This window comes from Monodelphis domestica, chromosome 4, assembly GCF_027887165.1.
Source record: "Monodelphis domestica isolate mMonDom1 chromosome 4, mMonDom1.pri, whole genome shotgun sequence".
Lineage (NCBI taxonomy): Eukaryota > Metazoa > Chordata > Mammalia > Didelphimorphia > Didelphidae > Monodelphis > Monodelphis domestica.
Genome location: NC_077230.1, coordinates 384,522,201 through 384,538,440, shown reverse-complemented (window position 1 = coordinate 384,538,440; position 16,240 = coordinate 384,522,201). Strand labels below are relative to the sequence as shown.

General features: G+C 36.5%; 1 protein-coding gene across 2 annotated transcripts in view; it reads left to right on the top strand.

Moving 5' to 3' along the window:
* KDM1A (lysine demethylase 1A) overlaps window positions 1-16,240 on the top strand; it is an 84,172-nt gene that overhangs the window by 35,510 nt on the left and 32,422 nt on the right. For both annotated transcript variants that reach the window (XM_007491203.3, XM_007491201.3), the window contains 5 exons: window positions 515-593; window positions 4,465-4,557; window positions 8,059-8,165; window positions 10,827-10,908; window positions 12,365-12,459. In XM_007491203.3, the coding sequence (XP_007491265.1) occupies window positions 515-593; window positions 4,465-4,557; window positions 8,059-8,165; window positions 10,827-10,908; window positions 12,365-12,459 (456 nt within the window). The remainder of the gene's footprint in view (window positions 1-514; window positions 594-4,464; window positions 4,558-8,058; window positions 8,166-10,826; window positions 10,909-12,364; window positions 12,460-16,240) is intronic.

Here is a 16,240-nt window from a genome sequence, read left to right as displayed (position 1 = left end):
CAGAAGGGTATAGGGAAAAGCCAATGTTCCTGGAGGAAGTCACTTTATTTCTGACCTTCAATTTCCATTTCTGTAAGATATGGATAGTAAATATACTACTTACTTTCTAGGGTTGTTATGGTTGTGGTGGAAATGTGAGATATTGTTAATACTTCAGTATATTGGTTTTTAGATATTTTAAAGTTTGTAGAGCAATATATGAGGTGAATACTTTTGGACCTTAGCCACCTCTATACAATTTTTAAGAGAGGGCAGAGAAACCACTTCACATATTATCCCTTGGAATTCTAGATGTATTGTTGCCAAAGTATCTCTACTTGATAGGACACTTATTAGAAGGACAAAGGCCATTTTGTTTCAATGATAGCCCTGGTTTGCTTACATAGGTAACAGAAGGGCTCCCACAACTAAGGCCCAAAATTAAGATACAGAGATTTAAAGGGTATTTTTTTGGTCTATGTGTATTGCCATGTCATACTAAATTGTAGTATAAATTGTATTATTTTAAATGCAGTTGCAGTTGTGGTTGGACAATCCAAAAATTCAATTGACGTTTGAGGCAACTCTGCAGCAGTTGGAAGCACCTTATAACAGTAAGTAGGCTAATTTGCAAAAGTCTGTATTATTGTTGCATTATGTTTGGGGTTCCATTGAAAGTAATTGCTTCCACTTGAGAATCACTGTGTAGCAGATTAATAGTTGTTATTTTAGAAATAATTATACACCAAGATGGACTGGGAACGATCTTTTTTTTTTCTATTTTTATTTTTCATTTCCTTAATAGGATCAGGGGCTCCAATTATAGAGAAGAGGTTATGCCACCTCTTTAACTGACATCTCTAGGACATTCTTAGAAACAAAATTTTTTTGATTCTCCTTGGACTTAAAACTCTCACTTTGAAAATATCCAAAAAATTCCATGCATTTTGATTTTTGCCCTATTGTTTACATTTTTATGCTCCTGTTTTAGAGTGTTTTATTTTATATTTACTTTCTTTGTACTATATAGCAAAGAACCCAATAACCTTTGAAGATGAATTCAGCATTTTATATTTCCTGACTCCCATAGCTATTTTGCTTGAGCAATTTTTATATGTTATAAATAATGCAAACCAATGACTATTATTTCTATTTTCTAATGGGACATTCATTTAAACAATAGCTTTATTACCATATTTATATGCCTGAAGAAATCTTGAAAGGTTGGTTTTTATCTCTGGCTTTGATAAAGATAAATAACTAAAACATTCATTCAGTTTAAGATTGTAAGTTCATTCTTTGTAACTACAAGTCAGATTCTATATTCTCATAACATATGTTGATTCATTCAGCAAATAAAATCTGAATTTGCCCAGGGTTGCATACATGATGCAAAGATGTACAAGATATTTCCTCTAACCTCAAGGCATTTATAATTCAATAAGGGACTACACAACTATATACACAGCTATAATACAAAATAAAAAAAAATACAAGTTGTATAAATAAAATACAATAGATGTTCAGAAGAGGGACTTCTGATCAGAGTGATAGTGAAGACTTTATGGGAGAGCTGACATTTGAGCTGGTTCTTGAAATGCTAGCGTTTCAGTGGTGTAGAGTGTAAGGTAGTGGTATTCTAGATGGAGGAATGGGATAAATATCGGTAGGGGAGTCCAGTTCATATTTAGTGAGCAATATATAGGCTGGTTTGACTTCCAGCCTAAATGAAAAGGTTAGTACTATTCCCAGTCCTGCATATTCACGTGATTCTGGCTTTTTCCTTCACTCATTGCAGGTTGTTAATGAGAACAAAAATGATACAACTAGAGAAAATCTCGAAATTATACAGTTGTAATATGCCGTAAGAAATGATGACCAGGACATAGCAATCTTCAAATAATCTGAGGGAAGGAAATTGATCATATCTACCAATGTGGGAGCCATTTATGATATAGTTATTTGGGTATAATCAGATCATCAACTTATTAGAACAAAGATTAATGTCAGTATCAAACTGGAAAAAAGAAAAATAAGAAGATACAATGGATAATTGAGGCAATTCCAATATAAGTTCTATTTATACAAGCCAGTGATGCCAAAAATGGAAATAGCTCAAAGAACAGACATTGACACAGCCTATTTCCATGCCCTAAGAAAATTTAAATGCTGTAAATTACTTACCACAACAAGGAAAATAAAAGAGCCTAGAAAATACATCAGACTGGAAAACAATTTTGAAAAACAGAAATAGTAACCAAGGGCAACACTTATTTGAAATATAAGCTAATGTGTATGCCATACAGAAGAGGAGAAATGGGGAAGGTTTACTAGCAATTTCACCTCATGAAATAGCATGGGAAATAAAAGGAAAAGACAATTTTTTGGAAAATTTTGGGAGAGGCCTAATGAAGTAGAATCCTACAAATGATACTATGGTCTTTTTAAAAGAGTTGGGATTTAAGAATGTCTTAAAGGATGAAGCAGCTTCAATTAAGACAGACATTAATTTTTATCCATAAAGCAAATAGAGAAATTATGAAATTGTTATTTTAAGGGACAACTAGGTAGCATAGTGGAGAGAGAGTTAGGAGGCTTGGAGTGGGAGGTTAAGTGACTTGTTCAGGGTCACACATGGAAATATCTGAGGTCGGTTTTGAACCCAGGTCCTCCCAATACATCCTAGAGGAAAATAGCTATTTCATCCTTAAATGGCCTTTGAATGATTCTATTCATATTTATAAAGAGCTAAATACATTGTACAAAAAATCAAGCCATTCCCCAATTGATAAATGGGCAAGGGACATGAATAGGCAATTTTCAGATAAAGAAATCAAAACTACCAATAAATACATGAGAAAGTGTTCTAAATCTCTTCTAATTAGAGAAATGCAATCAAAACATCTCTTGAGGTACCACCTCACACCTAACAGGTTGACTAATATGACTGGAAAGGAAAGTAATAAATGCTGGAGGGGATGTGGCAAAATTGGGACATTAATAATAATGATGGAGTTGTGAATTGATCCAACCATTCTAAAAGGCAATCTGGAACTATGTACAAAGGGCTTTAAGACTACCTGCCCTTTGATCCAGCCATACCACTGCTGGGTTTGTACCCCAAAGAGAAAATGGAGGAAAATACGTGTACAAAAATATTTAGAGCTGCACTCTGGTGGCAAAAAACTGGAAAATTAGGGGGTGTCCATTGATTGGGTAATGGCTGAGCAAATTGTGGAATAGGCTGGTGATGGAATACTGTTGTGCTCAAAGGAATAATGAACTGGAGGAATTACATGTGAACTGGAACAACCTCCAGGAAGTGATACAGAGTGAAAGGAGCAGAATCAGGAGAACATTGTACACAGAGACTGACGCACTGTGGTACAATTGAAGGTGATGGACTTCTCTACTAGCAGCAATGCAGTGATTCAGAACAATTCTGAGGGACTTATGAGAAAGATGCTATCCACATCCAGAGGAAGAACTGTGGGAGTAGAAACCCAGAAGAAAAACAACTGCTTGATCACATGGTTCGATGGGGATATGATTGGGGATGTAGACTCTAAACGATCACTCTATTGCAAATATTAACAATATGGAAATAGGTCTTGATTAATTATACATGTAAAACCCCATGGAACTGCATGTTGGCTATGGGGGGGGGGAAGAACATGAATCGTGTAACCATAGAATTCTAAATTAATCAATTAAATAAATACATTTTAAAAAGACCATAGTATCAAGGTCTCATCATATTATGCCCATGTTAGACCACATGGGGAACATTGTGTTCAACTCTAGACACCACATTTTAGGAAGGGCACAAATTTAAGTCACAACATACAGAGGAGGTTAAGCTGGGATGTGAAGGGCCTCATGAACCTCATAGGTTCATGTTATATAAAGATTGGCTGAAAGAACTGAGAATGTTTAGCCTGAAGAAAAGAAGATATAAGATAACTTAGGATGGCTGCCTTCAAGTACTGAGAAAGAGGAATTATGTTTCAGTTGAACCAGCAGATAGAAGTTACAAAAGAGCAACTTTAGATTAAATAAAAGGAAAAATTAATAGGGAGATCCATGGAGCCATGGAAGATCATGGAACGAACTAGACGAGAAACAAAAACGATGGAATTCAGAAACCCAGTATTTGATAAACTGGAAAATAAAAATACTTGGAAAAGAATTCCCTATTTGATTTTTAAAAACAACCTACTGGGAAAACTGGAAAGCAGTGTAGCAAAAATTGGGCTTAGATCAACACTTTACACCACTTTCCACAAATCATTCCTAATGGATAATTGGCCTTAATGTCCCCCTCATGAGAGGTCATCAAACAAAAGTTGGTACATTGGTGAGAGGATTCTTGTTCAGATATAAGTTGAACTAGACTCATTTCTTAGATGTCTTCTAACTGAGGTTTTGTGATTTTTGAATCAAGAAAGGAATATAAAATTCATTTTTGACTTGTTCCTTCTTTAGGTGATACTGTTCTTGTTCACAGAGTTCACAGTTACTTAGAACGTCATGGTCTTATCAACTTTGGCATCTATAAGAGAATAAAGCCCCTACCAGGTAAAAAACCAGCAAATTACAATGAAATTGAATTTATCGCTTTAGACAATTTTGTTTTCATATTAATATTTTAATCCATGCTTTACAACAACAAAATAATTTGTGTATGCAACCTTTTTCTTATATATCTTTGCATTTTGTGGGAAATATTAGGGAAACTTGGAATATTTAATTCACACAGGTCATTTTGAATTGAAAGCACATAAATTGTCTTTGTATGTTTGAGCCTTTTTTACTTTTGTAGGAATTTTAAATTCTTGCTCTCTAGACTTCTAGTTTAATATGTAGCACAATAATAATATTTTTCCTAAATTTAGAGAAATCATGTTAAATTCAGAAATTTTAAGTGGAAATCGAACTAAGGAGCACCCGTTTTAGATTTTGTAACTAACAAATTATTTTTCTGACCCTTTCTGATTTGTAAGATTTTTACAATACTTATCAGATGCCCAGAAGCTAGAAAACTTTTTGAGGATTGATACATCTTCAGTGTCCATGAAATTGCTCAGTAAAAACCAAGCCATGATATTTCATGGTTACACAAACTAAGATTAAAGAAAATACCATGTGGAAATTCCTATCTAAGTTGTATAGTGCACTTGGCGATCAGGGATGGGTTTACATCTCAGCTCTCTGCAATTAGTTGTGCAACCTTGAGAAAGACTCCTCTTAATTCCCTGAGCTTTAGTTTCTTCATCTGCAAAATACTTTTTAAATTGTCACTGTATAGCTGTGAGGAATTGTTTTCCCACTTGTCTCTATTTGCATTATTGTTGGGAAAGTGTTTTTTTTTTTTTAATAAATTTTAGATTAATCCCAAAACATTTCTGAAACACTATGTGCAAGATACTTTGCTTGGCTCTAGGAATTCCATAGTCAAAAAAGGAAACAAAATGACAACTGCTATATATTGTTGGATTATTTATGAAAATAATGTCATCCTTTTAAAGTAACAGATGCCAAAGAACATAAAAAGGATCTTAGGTACATTAATATCAATAAAACTGTTAAACAAGGTGAGACAAACTTCTTTAGAAGGAAGGTTTTGGTACTAACAGGAAGGGAAGGAAGAAATCTTACATTTAGAGTGACTGATAGAAAAATAAAAGACCAAAAAAAATACCAAACCAAAAACCTTTTTTTTAACTCTTTAGGAATAACTGTTCACTGCTTCTCTCCTCCACCCCCTTCTCTATTTTATTTGCTACAGCAAATGTTTTTGGGTAAAGGATCTAAGGATAGATGTTGGAAATAAAAATAACTTTCCCACAAATTTGTGTTTCTCTTACACAATTTAAAGTAAAGCCATATACAATATAATATGAAGCAGCACTCAGAATACATTTTTCTTCTGTGGTTCTAACCCTAGGGAAGTGAATAATTCTTGTTAATCATTGTGATATTTTGCATTTCATTATAATATTTAGAAATTAATTTTTAGTATCTTTTTTGATATGTATAGAGGAAAGGTTTTTTTGTATAGTACGTATGTATGTGTATACACACTAGGCTTGTCATGCCCTCTTAGGGCAGCTCTCCAGCCTCTGACCCCCACCTGACACCCAGCTCTCACTTGTGGCTCCCAGTAGCTGCTAGCATGTGGCAGCGACCACACCTCGGGCAACGGCTTCGACAGGCCGGCTAAACCTTGTGAGGGTAGCCATCGGGTCGTCGTAGACCCCTGGTGAACTAGGGCTTTGCTCACCCAGCACATGAACAGACGGAAGAAACCAGTAAGAAGGTTCAGCGGCTGAGAGGGCGACGCAGCAAAGCACTGTGGAGTGCTTAGGGCGTGTTGGAGCACAAAAGACAACACGGCCATCCAATGCAGCTGAGGAAGTCTCCAGGTGTAACGACTTTTCGTGCCACTGGACCCAGGCTTCCAATGCCGAGAGAGTGGGACTGTCTCTGTGCCTCGACTTTTTCCACTTAAATCTTCATGCACAAGTGTGTCTTTGTGCACACTCATCTATCATAGATGAAAACGCACAAAGACAATCGTCATCCTCGGTTACCGAGAGACTACTACTATACTAAAGTCATAAAGCATAAATTATCTCTTCTAAAAAGTTAAAAAAAGCTTTATTGATGTCATTTCTTTTTACTTCATTGTCATTTCCCAAAGATAAGATTTCTTTTCTTCCTCTCCCCTTAATATTGGACCCAATCCCTAATGGAGTTTTTCATGTCTCACCTAAATAGTTTTTATCAATGTACCCAAGATCATTTTTATGTTTTTTTTAAGCATCTGACCCTTTAAAAGGATTAATGCGTCATTCCCATAAGTAATCCAACAAAAATATCAAGTGTCCTTTTGTTTTATTTTTTTGCTTACCCTAAGGTCTAGTACATAATGTTTCATAAATGCTTCTGGATTGAAAAAACAATGGAAATATGTATACATGGGCACTTAATCAGAAGCCTTTCCTGTTTTATGTAGCTGAATGGCAGGATAAATGTCACATGTGGCTAATCCTGCTTTTCTATTGACTTGGATGATAGAGTTGTATATTTCACTTCTTTTGTTAAATAAAGTAATATTTAAGAATACAACAGCTCTTTTAATGTCCCTTTAAGCTTAAAATGATCATTTCTAGGTGAGAGAGTACAAAACTCCTTAGCACTTGAGGCAGCTGAAATTCTAGCCTTAATTTGGCTTTGCTACCATCTGTCCCTCCCTGGACTTTAGTTGCCAAATCTGAGGGAGAGTCCTAACCGTCTGCTCCAGTCCTAAGATTTTATGACAGAATATTAATAAAATTTGTTCTAAAATGAGTATAGTTGTAAATTATTTTATATTTGAAGCAATAACTTTAAAGGGTTTACTCAGAGGGCAAAGTAATTTAGCCAAATACATTAAATCTAAATTGTTTTACTACAAAACTTATCTCCCTCTCTTCATTCTCTGAGATACTTTGGCTCACACACTGTTTCTTGTTAGGCTCTTACAAGAATAATGTTACAGTGACAACCAATTAAACTTTGAAAAAGCTTGTGAATGCTTTTTTTGCCAGATGAGAAGAACTGAAAAAAATCTGCAAAGTCAGTATTCAGTTAATATGAACTAGTTATGAGTGCCTGACACTGAGATTAAAGATTTTGTGTGTTTATAAGTCCCAGACTCTACAACTTTGCTTTTCATTGTTATATTTAAAGTATTCATTATCTGTTTTGAAAATAGTTGTTTGAACAATAAATAAGTTTTAGGGCTAGAAAGAACTTTAAAAGTCATCTAATCCAATACCCTCTAGTTTATAAAGAAGCTGAACCCCCACCCCCACCCTTCCTAAAGGATCTAGGACTTAACCAAAAATCACATAAATAGCAAGTGACAGAGCTAGTATTTGAATGCAGGTCTTCTGACTATAAATCTGATTCTCTTTATATGCCTCTGTTGCTTGTTAAGTTCTCATAGGTTGTAGCAAAAGGAACTTTCAAGACTGCGATTTTTTAAAAACCTAAATAACCTCTGTTCTAATTTTTTTAACCTTTTATTTTTAGCTAAAAAAACAGGAAAAGTCATCATTATTGGTTCAGGAGTTTCAGGCTTGGCAGCGGCTCGACAGTTACAGAGTTTTGGAATGGATGTTACCCTTCTGGAAGCCCGGGTAAGAATTCTAGTTTGGGACATAACCAGAAGCAAGGACCAGTTGGGAACCATACCAAGTAAATATTGTCCCAGACTTATCATTCTTTGTTTAAATAGTGAGTATGTAGTATGTATCATATGTGCCTTTTAATAGACCGTTTAAGTATATTATTTTTCAGACATTTGGCCTAAAATGCAGATTAAGATAGAGACTATTCTGTAGTTGTTTTTGATAGCTTTCAGCTTTAGATTCTGATTTCAGCCAGTTTGTGTTCATGTTTTGGCTGCTCTTAGGGCTCTCAAGGTTCCCCTGAGATATTGCAAAAGTAGAAACAAGATTTAACAAAAGATTGACTATGTGAGGTGAATGATTGAGGAATTAAGGATTACATACTATATAGGAGATGCCTCTGGGACACTCGGTTAGTATCTAAAAGGCAGGTGATGATATGGGACTAGAGCATAAGGAGACACTTTAGCACCATGATGGCAAACCTATGGCAGAGTTAGTTACTAGAAAGGTAGAGGGACTCTGGTGGAGCTGCTCCCTTCCCCCTCTCCACTGCGCCTCCCTGCCCCTCTGCCCTTACTCTCTCCCCTGTCTAGGGTAAGGGGAGGGGGCACTACATGCAGTCTTGGGGAAACGGGGTGGGGGGGGGAGGTACATGATCTCTAAAAGGTTTGCCCATCATTGCTTTAGCAAGATATATAGACCTGGCATTCATCTGCATAGAGTTAATAATTGAACCCACAAGACCTAATGACAATCCCAAGGGAGATGGCCTAGCAAGGAAAAAAAAAAGAAAACTCAGGACATAGCCGTGGGGGGTCCTACACTTAGTAGGGATAGCTTTAGATCTAGAAGAAGACTGAGAAAAAATCAGAGGAGAAAGTGATGAACAGTATCAAAGGTTCCATAGAGGTCCAGAATGGTGAGGACTAAGAGAAGACCATTAGATTTGGTCACTGAAAACTTAAGAGACAAATGGAGGTACTTCCTAAATGGTATTCTCCAGGAATTTAGCTAAGAATGGGAGAAGTGATAGAGGACAGTAATTAGTGGGGTTGTAGAATCAGGAGGGAGACCATATGACTATGTTGGAGGCAGCCCAGGGTCAGGTAAGCTACAAAGTGTCTAAGGCCATTTTTGAACCCAGGATCTCTCATCTCTAGGCCTGATGTTCAATGCATCTAGCTGCCCCCATGCTATTTGCCTTCATTCGTGTTTGCTAAAAATGTTTAATAGTTCAGGCCCAGGTGTATGTCCCAGAAATACTCTTCTCTTTGTCCCTAACCAGAGTCCCAGCTCAGATGTTACCTGGATTCTTCTTTTTCTTCTCCTTTTTGTTTTTTTGTTTTTTAATATTTTTTCCATATTTTATGTCAGTATCATTTTAATAATTGTTTTCTGGCATTATGCAATCCATTTTGTTTTCTGGCCACCTCTCCTACCTCCCTGAGATAGCAAATAATAAGATACAGTTTGTACACATGCTATCTTGCAATACATATTTCCATGATCATGTTAACTAGATGCTCAGCTTTTTATACTCCTTTCTTCTCCATCCCCATGCCTCACGCAGGCAGGATAGGGAAGGGACCAACTCGCTGGCTCTGTAATCTTTCTGTTCAGGTGGTCTATAGTAAAATCCAATGACAAAATCACTTCTGTTTTTCCCTTTCTTGCTCTTTACCAAAAGTGAATAAGTAAGTATTAACATAAGCCCTACTATGTGTCAAACACTGTGCTAAGTGCTTTTTACAAATACTTCATTTGGTCCTCATAGCTCTGGGACGTAAGTGCTCTTATAATCCCCATTTTACAGATGAGGAGACCTGAGTCATATGGAAGTGTAGTGATGTGACTTGCCCAGTGTATGAGGCTAGATTTGAGCTCAGGTCTTCTTGACTCCAGGCTTTGTGGGCACTGTGGTGTTACTAGCAGCCTCTTACTGGAGATAATAGTAGCATTTACCTCACAGGGTTAGGGCTCAAAAGAGTATACATGTGAAGTGCTTTGCAAGCCTTAAAAGAGTGCTATATATATGTTCTTTTTGTTGCTCTTATTACTTATTGTGAGAAAAACATTATAGAAACGTGAACCTTCATGGTGCTCTGCAGTTTGACCACTCTCCACCCTACCCTTAAACTCTGCACATACTAGGGACCATTTGGCAGAGGGCACTCCAAGTTGTTTTTTTCAGAATTTGGGGCTGAAATTCAGCACAACTAGATGTAATGGGCAAGTGGTGAGTTGGAGTTAGCTTGAGCCATGCGTGAATGTAGGTAGGAAATAATCTTAAATGTATATAAATCATACTAACATAGTTTAAGTTATTAAATTATATTTGGAAAGGCAATACTTTGTGACTAGATAACCTTGACAACCTAGAAGTTTTCTCTTGGTCTCAAAGTCTAGAGCAAGAGATTTCTAAAATTCCCTACAAAGGCTGCTTTTTATGTTATAACCTTGAAGCAAACTAAATGAAAACTAAGGTCTAACTTAATTTCACTTATTCATTTCCTTTCCTGTAGTGCCTTTTACCTCTCTTCATAAAGATAACTAGCTTTACTTCTATTAGATTATAGAGGATGAGGAGCTGGCACGATGGGGAAATGGGGATAGATCATGGGTATAAATTTGCATTGCTTATTTTGTAATTTAATTCTTGAAAATCAGGATCGTGTGGGTGGAAGAGTAGCTACCTTTCGCAAAGGAAATTATGTAGCTGACCTCGGCGCCATGGTGGTAACAGGTCTTGGTGAGTCTTTTTAAATTGCATTCTATATAATAAGGTTTGTCAGAGATGGTGTGATAATACTTGGCTTGTCTGAGACAGTACACTAAATCATCCATGTACAATTAATTACCATATACTGACTTATAGAGAAAATGCTTATAAATGCATAAAGAGAGCTTACTGATGAAACAAGGCTTCATTTTTGCCCATTTGTATTTCAAGCATTTATCAGAATAAAGCGTATCTAAACATGTTTCTCGTGTTCATATCAGCATGAAAATATAAAGGAGTCTTCTGAAAATTCTGAAATTTGTTTTTGCCATCCTAAATTAGAGCATTAAAAGCTAGAAGGAACTTGGTTTATCTGATCCAACCTTTAATTTGTTCTGGAATTTTCCCCTACAATAGGAGTTCTTTACCTAAGACCATTGAACTTGTTTTTTAAAATATTTTTATAATTATTTTCAATACAATTGGTTTCCTTTGTATCCCAATATATTTTATGCATTTAAAAATAATAATTCTGAGAAGTGACCTGTAGGCTTCATCAGATAAAGAATACCATGGCCCACCAAAAGCAAAGAAACCCTGTTCTATAATGTTTCTTGGCAGCAGGAGGTTAGCTTCTGCTTGAGCATATCTAACAGTAGGAACTCATTACTACACTCCCATCTTTTGATACCTCAGAATAATATGGAAAGGTTTCTCCTTATGGCTGGATAAAAATCTCCTTTCCTAAAATTTGAGCACACTGACCCAAATTTTGCTACCCAGAACTATAACAAACCTAATACATTTTGTACATATTAAATGTTCAGATATTTGATGGCAGTTATGGTGTTCTTTCTTTAGTCTTTTATTTAGGAAAAACACCTCCAGTTCCTTCAGCTTATCGTATATAATTTATAGGCCTCATCCTGTTCTCCCTCCTCTACAAGCTTTCTCAAATTTGACAGTGTCTCTCTTTTAGTACAGGGCTGAATTCAGTCCCTCAGCCACCAGGGTTTTATCAGTAAGTTAGGATTATTACCTCACTTGCTGGGGACACCAGATTGCTAATAATGTGGTCCAAACAGACTGCTAATAATGCAGTCCAACATTGCACTAATTTTTTAGTCTCCTCTGTCATGCTTTTTGGCTCAGGTCAAACTTGTGAGCAAGTTCTTCACTTAGCCATACTTACTAGACCATATCAAGATATATTTTTTTTTATTTTGAGTGCAAAACATTTGACATTTATTAAATCTATTAGATTTCATATTATTAACTTTAACCTGTGGTTTCAGCTTGTATTTGCATTTTACTGTTTTGTGCTCTGGACACTTGTAGTTGATCTTTTGTTCTTATTAGATGCTTTTGTTTGTTGCCAGACCCTATATCTAATTGTAATCAGGTCTGATGTAGTTATGGATGAGGTATCTCTTTTACTGTTCTCTTCATGGAAATGCCAAACTTAATTGGTGAAGTTCTTTTCCAGGAGGGAATCCAATGGCTGTGGTCAGCAAACAAGTAAATATGGAACTGGCCAAGATCAAGCAAAAATGCCCACTTTATGAAGCCAATGGACAAGCTGTAAGTCAAGAACAAAGAGAACTTTTCAGAATGACTTTCATTCCATTGGAAATTATTCCAAGGAAATATTAGTGGTGGTGGAACTTTATTTCTCAAAAAAAGAAAAAAGAAATATAAGGAAGAGATGTTCTGCCTTCCTGAATTTCTGGGATGTGGAATAAAATTCTTATTCAGTGTATCATAATAGAAATACATTTGGGTCTATTTTGTATTATACTTGTAGACATATATGCACATATTTATGACTTACTATACTGAATTGGGTACTTGACATCGTTGTATATCTATAACACCTCCCCATACCCCCACCCCAATCTAGGGAGTCACATGCTTTGCTACTTCTTTCCTACTTTGGGTCTCTCGGTGTACTCAGCCTCTGGGTGTTTCTTATGGCTATAGTTTGGGGTTTATAATAGCAATTTTTAGTGAGATTAGAGCCTACTCAGGCATGTAGGTAGGTTTACAAAGCAACATATACCTATCTCAATCCCACTGCTTATTAAAGCTTTGTTTTTAGCAGTAGCATTTATTTGTCTATTGTAAACGTGTACTAGTTGTCTAAAAAATAAATGACAAAAGCTATATTTTACATTGCTTCCATCAGATTTTCCTTTTAGATCAAGCTCAATTTCCTTTAGGAATTCCTGGGCCAGTTGATCAGTGCTAATTTACATATGAGTCAGGAAATTAATTGTTATCATTGTGTAACTTCTCAGTGCTGTAGTTTAAATTGAGCAAGAGTTAATGAAACTCCTGTCATGTGGGGAATCTATACTGCTTGTGAATATGAGCACACCTGCAATGTCTGTAACATAGAGGTAGGAAGATTGGTTTTGCCTTCAGACACAACTTAGTTGCAATTCTAAATGCAACAAGACTCTTGAACCTTAGAGAATAAAAGTCATTCAGTTCAAAACAAGCTTACCAGGAGTCTTCCCCAGCCTTATAGAAAGGCCTAGGTATAAAAGCTGTAAATGCTGTCCTTTGAGGTAGGTAGTACAGGGAATATATTCTTCCTGTTTTACAAGTGAGGAAATTGAGACCCAATGAGAAAACTTGTTTATATGACTTAGTGACTGTGCTGGGAATTTGAACCCCAGGGGCTTTTGACTCTAGTGTGAAAGACTGAAAAACAATATATAATTTTTTCTTGGCTGGGAAGGAGAGTATCTTACAGCCTTGTATTTATTTCAATAACTTGCTAATTCTAGACCACAGATATGACTCATTCTAACTGATGGTTTTGGAAAAATATTGAGTCTTTTACAAAAATCTAGTAAGTGCCTGCTATGTGCCAGGCACTGAGGATACAAAGACAAAAAATAAAACAGGCCCAGTCCTCAGGGTACTTAAATTCTGTGCAAGAGGACAACTAGTATACAGGCAAAGCAATATAAAATATGTGTAGACTGAGTGATTTCAGAGTGGCCGAATGAAGCTGTCAAGTGAGGGGAGCAGGGCAGGTTTTGTGGTACTTGAGCTAAGCCTAGACGTGGAGGGGTCCACTGGATTGAGAAAGGAAGAGCTTGGGGTGAAAGGCTGTACTACATCTTTTGGAAGAGGAAAATGAAAAACCAAACCAGATTTCCTGAAAACAGTCTTCCCCCTCCCTTACAAATCAGTAAAAGAAACTCTGAAGCACTTATAATAAGATCTAGACAGGGGCAGCTGGGTGGCTCAGTGAATTGAGATCCAGGCCTAGAGATGAGAGGTCCTAGGTTCAAATTTGGCCTCAGACCCTTCCCAGCTGTGTGACCCTGGGCAAGTCACTTGACCCCCATTGCCTAGCCCTTACCACTCTTCTGCCTTGGAGCCAATACACAGTATTGACTCCAAGATGGAAGGTAAGGGTCCCTAAAATAAATAAATAAATAAGATCTAGACAAAAGTAGAATCCAGTTTTAGTGGGGAAATTATTTGTCTTTTAAACCAAAAATTTGTATTTCTGTTTTTGGCAACCTGGTTCAGAAAATAGTTTAAACAAATCTTTACATTAGTTTCTGTGTGTATTCCAAGATTATTTTATCTCCTTTTGACTTTTCAATTTCTTTTATTTTATATTTGTATCTCAGAGACAAAGGCATAACAACAAGCATTTAAATTTGGATTATTTGGCATTTAAAAGACAGCATTAATTAATTCTTTCAAGAAACAGGAAATACCTCTGTACAATAATCTATGCTAGATGCTGAGAGAGATATAAGGAAGATGTGTCCTGTACCTCCTCTTGGAGTTTATTACTTTGTCATTCTTGGTCACCGAGAGACTACCACTAACTTGGTAATAATAGTAATAGCTCACATTTATTTTACAAAGCACTTTCCTCATCATAATCCTAACAAGGAATAGAAGTCATTATCCCTGAAGTCAGGTGACAGGGCTTTATTGTTATATAATTAGTGTCCATACAAGTAAGTTCTCAGACTTTTGACCCCAAGTAGTGCCCTCTTCAGCACTCTTGCAACAAGATGGGGATGGTGGGATATGCACACAGATCAATAGCATACAAATTAGAATGTAAACTCTCATACAGAAGTCACAATAGCATGAGGGGCAGCTGACCTCCCTATCCAAATTGAAGTTTTGCCTTTCACACATTGCTGAGTGACTATGGACAAGTTAAGTAGCCCCTTAGTGATTCAGTTAACAAGTTCCATGTGAATCACTGTTGTGTATGGCTTGGGCTTTGTTTTCTATCAAGTTCAGCTTTTTTTTTTTAACCTTACCTTCTGTCTTGGAATCTATACTGTGTATTGGTTCCAAGGCAGAAGAGCGGTAAGGGCTTGGCAGTGGGGGTTAAGTGACTTGCCCAGGGTCACACAGCAAGGAGGTATCTGAGGCCAGATTTGAATGTAGGACCTCCCATCTTTAGGCCTGGCTCTCAGTCCACTGAGCCACCTCAAAAGAGTGTAGAGTCTGTGGGAAATGCATTGAGGAGAATGTTCTCTCAGTTGCAGCTTGGGGATAGGGAGGTATAGTTTGTTAATGAGTTAATGGAAAACTAAGATCTATTTTATACACTTCAAACTGTATAAACCCTTTTGTAAACTTATGGGGTAAGGTAAAGTTAGGTTAGGGCCCCCAGAATCAACCTGGGACCATTCTCCTCCATCTTGGTTTCTGATTCGTCCTTCAGTTGCTCTTCTACAGATTCTCTCCATCTCCCATGAAAACTTAGAACTGGAAAGACTCAAAAACCACCTAACCCAAACCCAGAATTTTACAGAGGAAGAATCTGACCTGTAGGAAGGGGAATTGATTTGTCAAGATTACATGAATGACAATTAGTATTGTTCTTGGGTTCTAACTGAGATAAAGTTTGCAATATTGATTGACATTTACTTAGGGGAGAGGAATGAAAGGTATGTGTGTGTGTACATATATTTTTTTGATTTGAGTTCAGTGAATTCCACTTCTAATTTTTAAAAGTAGGTGTAGTAAAATCCCACAAAAGTACAGATATATTTAGTTATTTCAGTTGGCAGCATGAATTAGTCTTTAAGACGAATGAATCTTTTCACTCTAAGGAAATGTTCTGCCTTTCTTTGATGAAAGCAAATTTTTAACTTTTCTGTATCTCCTGGATCCTTCTCTACTAACTACCCTTAAATGTGCCCAGATTTGTCTAGTGCTTAAAAAGCTAGCTTAGGGGCAGCATGGTGGCTTAGTAGATTGATAGCCAGACCTAGAGATGGGAGATTCTCTCATATTCTTCTTTGGGCTAAATCTAGAGTTCCTTCTACCACTTCCCATATAATGTGGATTCATGACTGGTCATTGT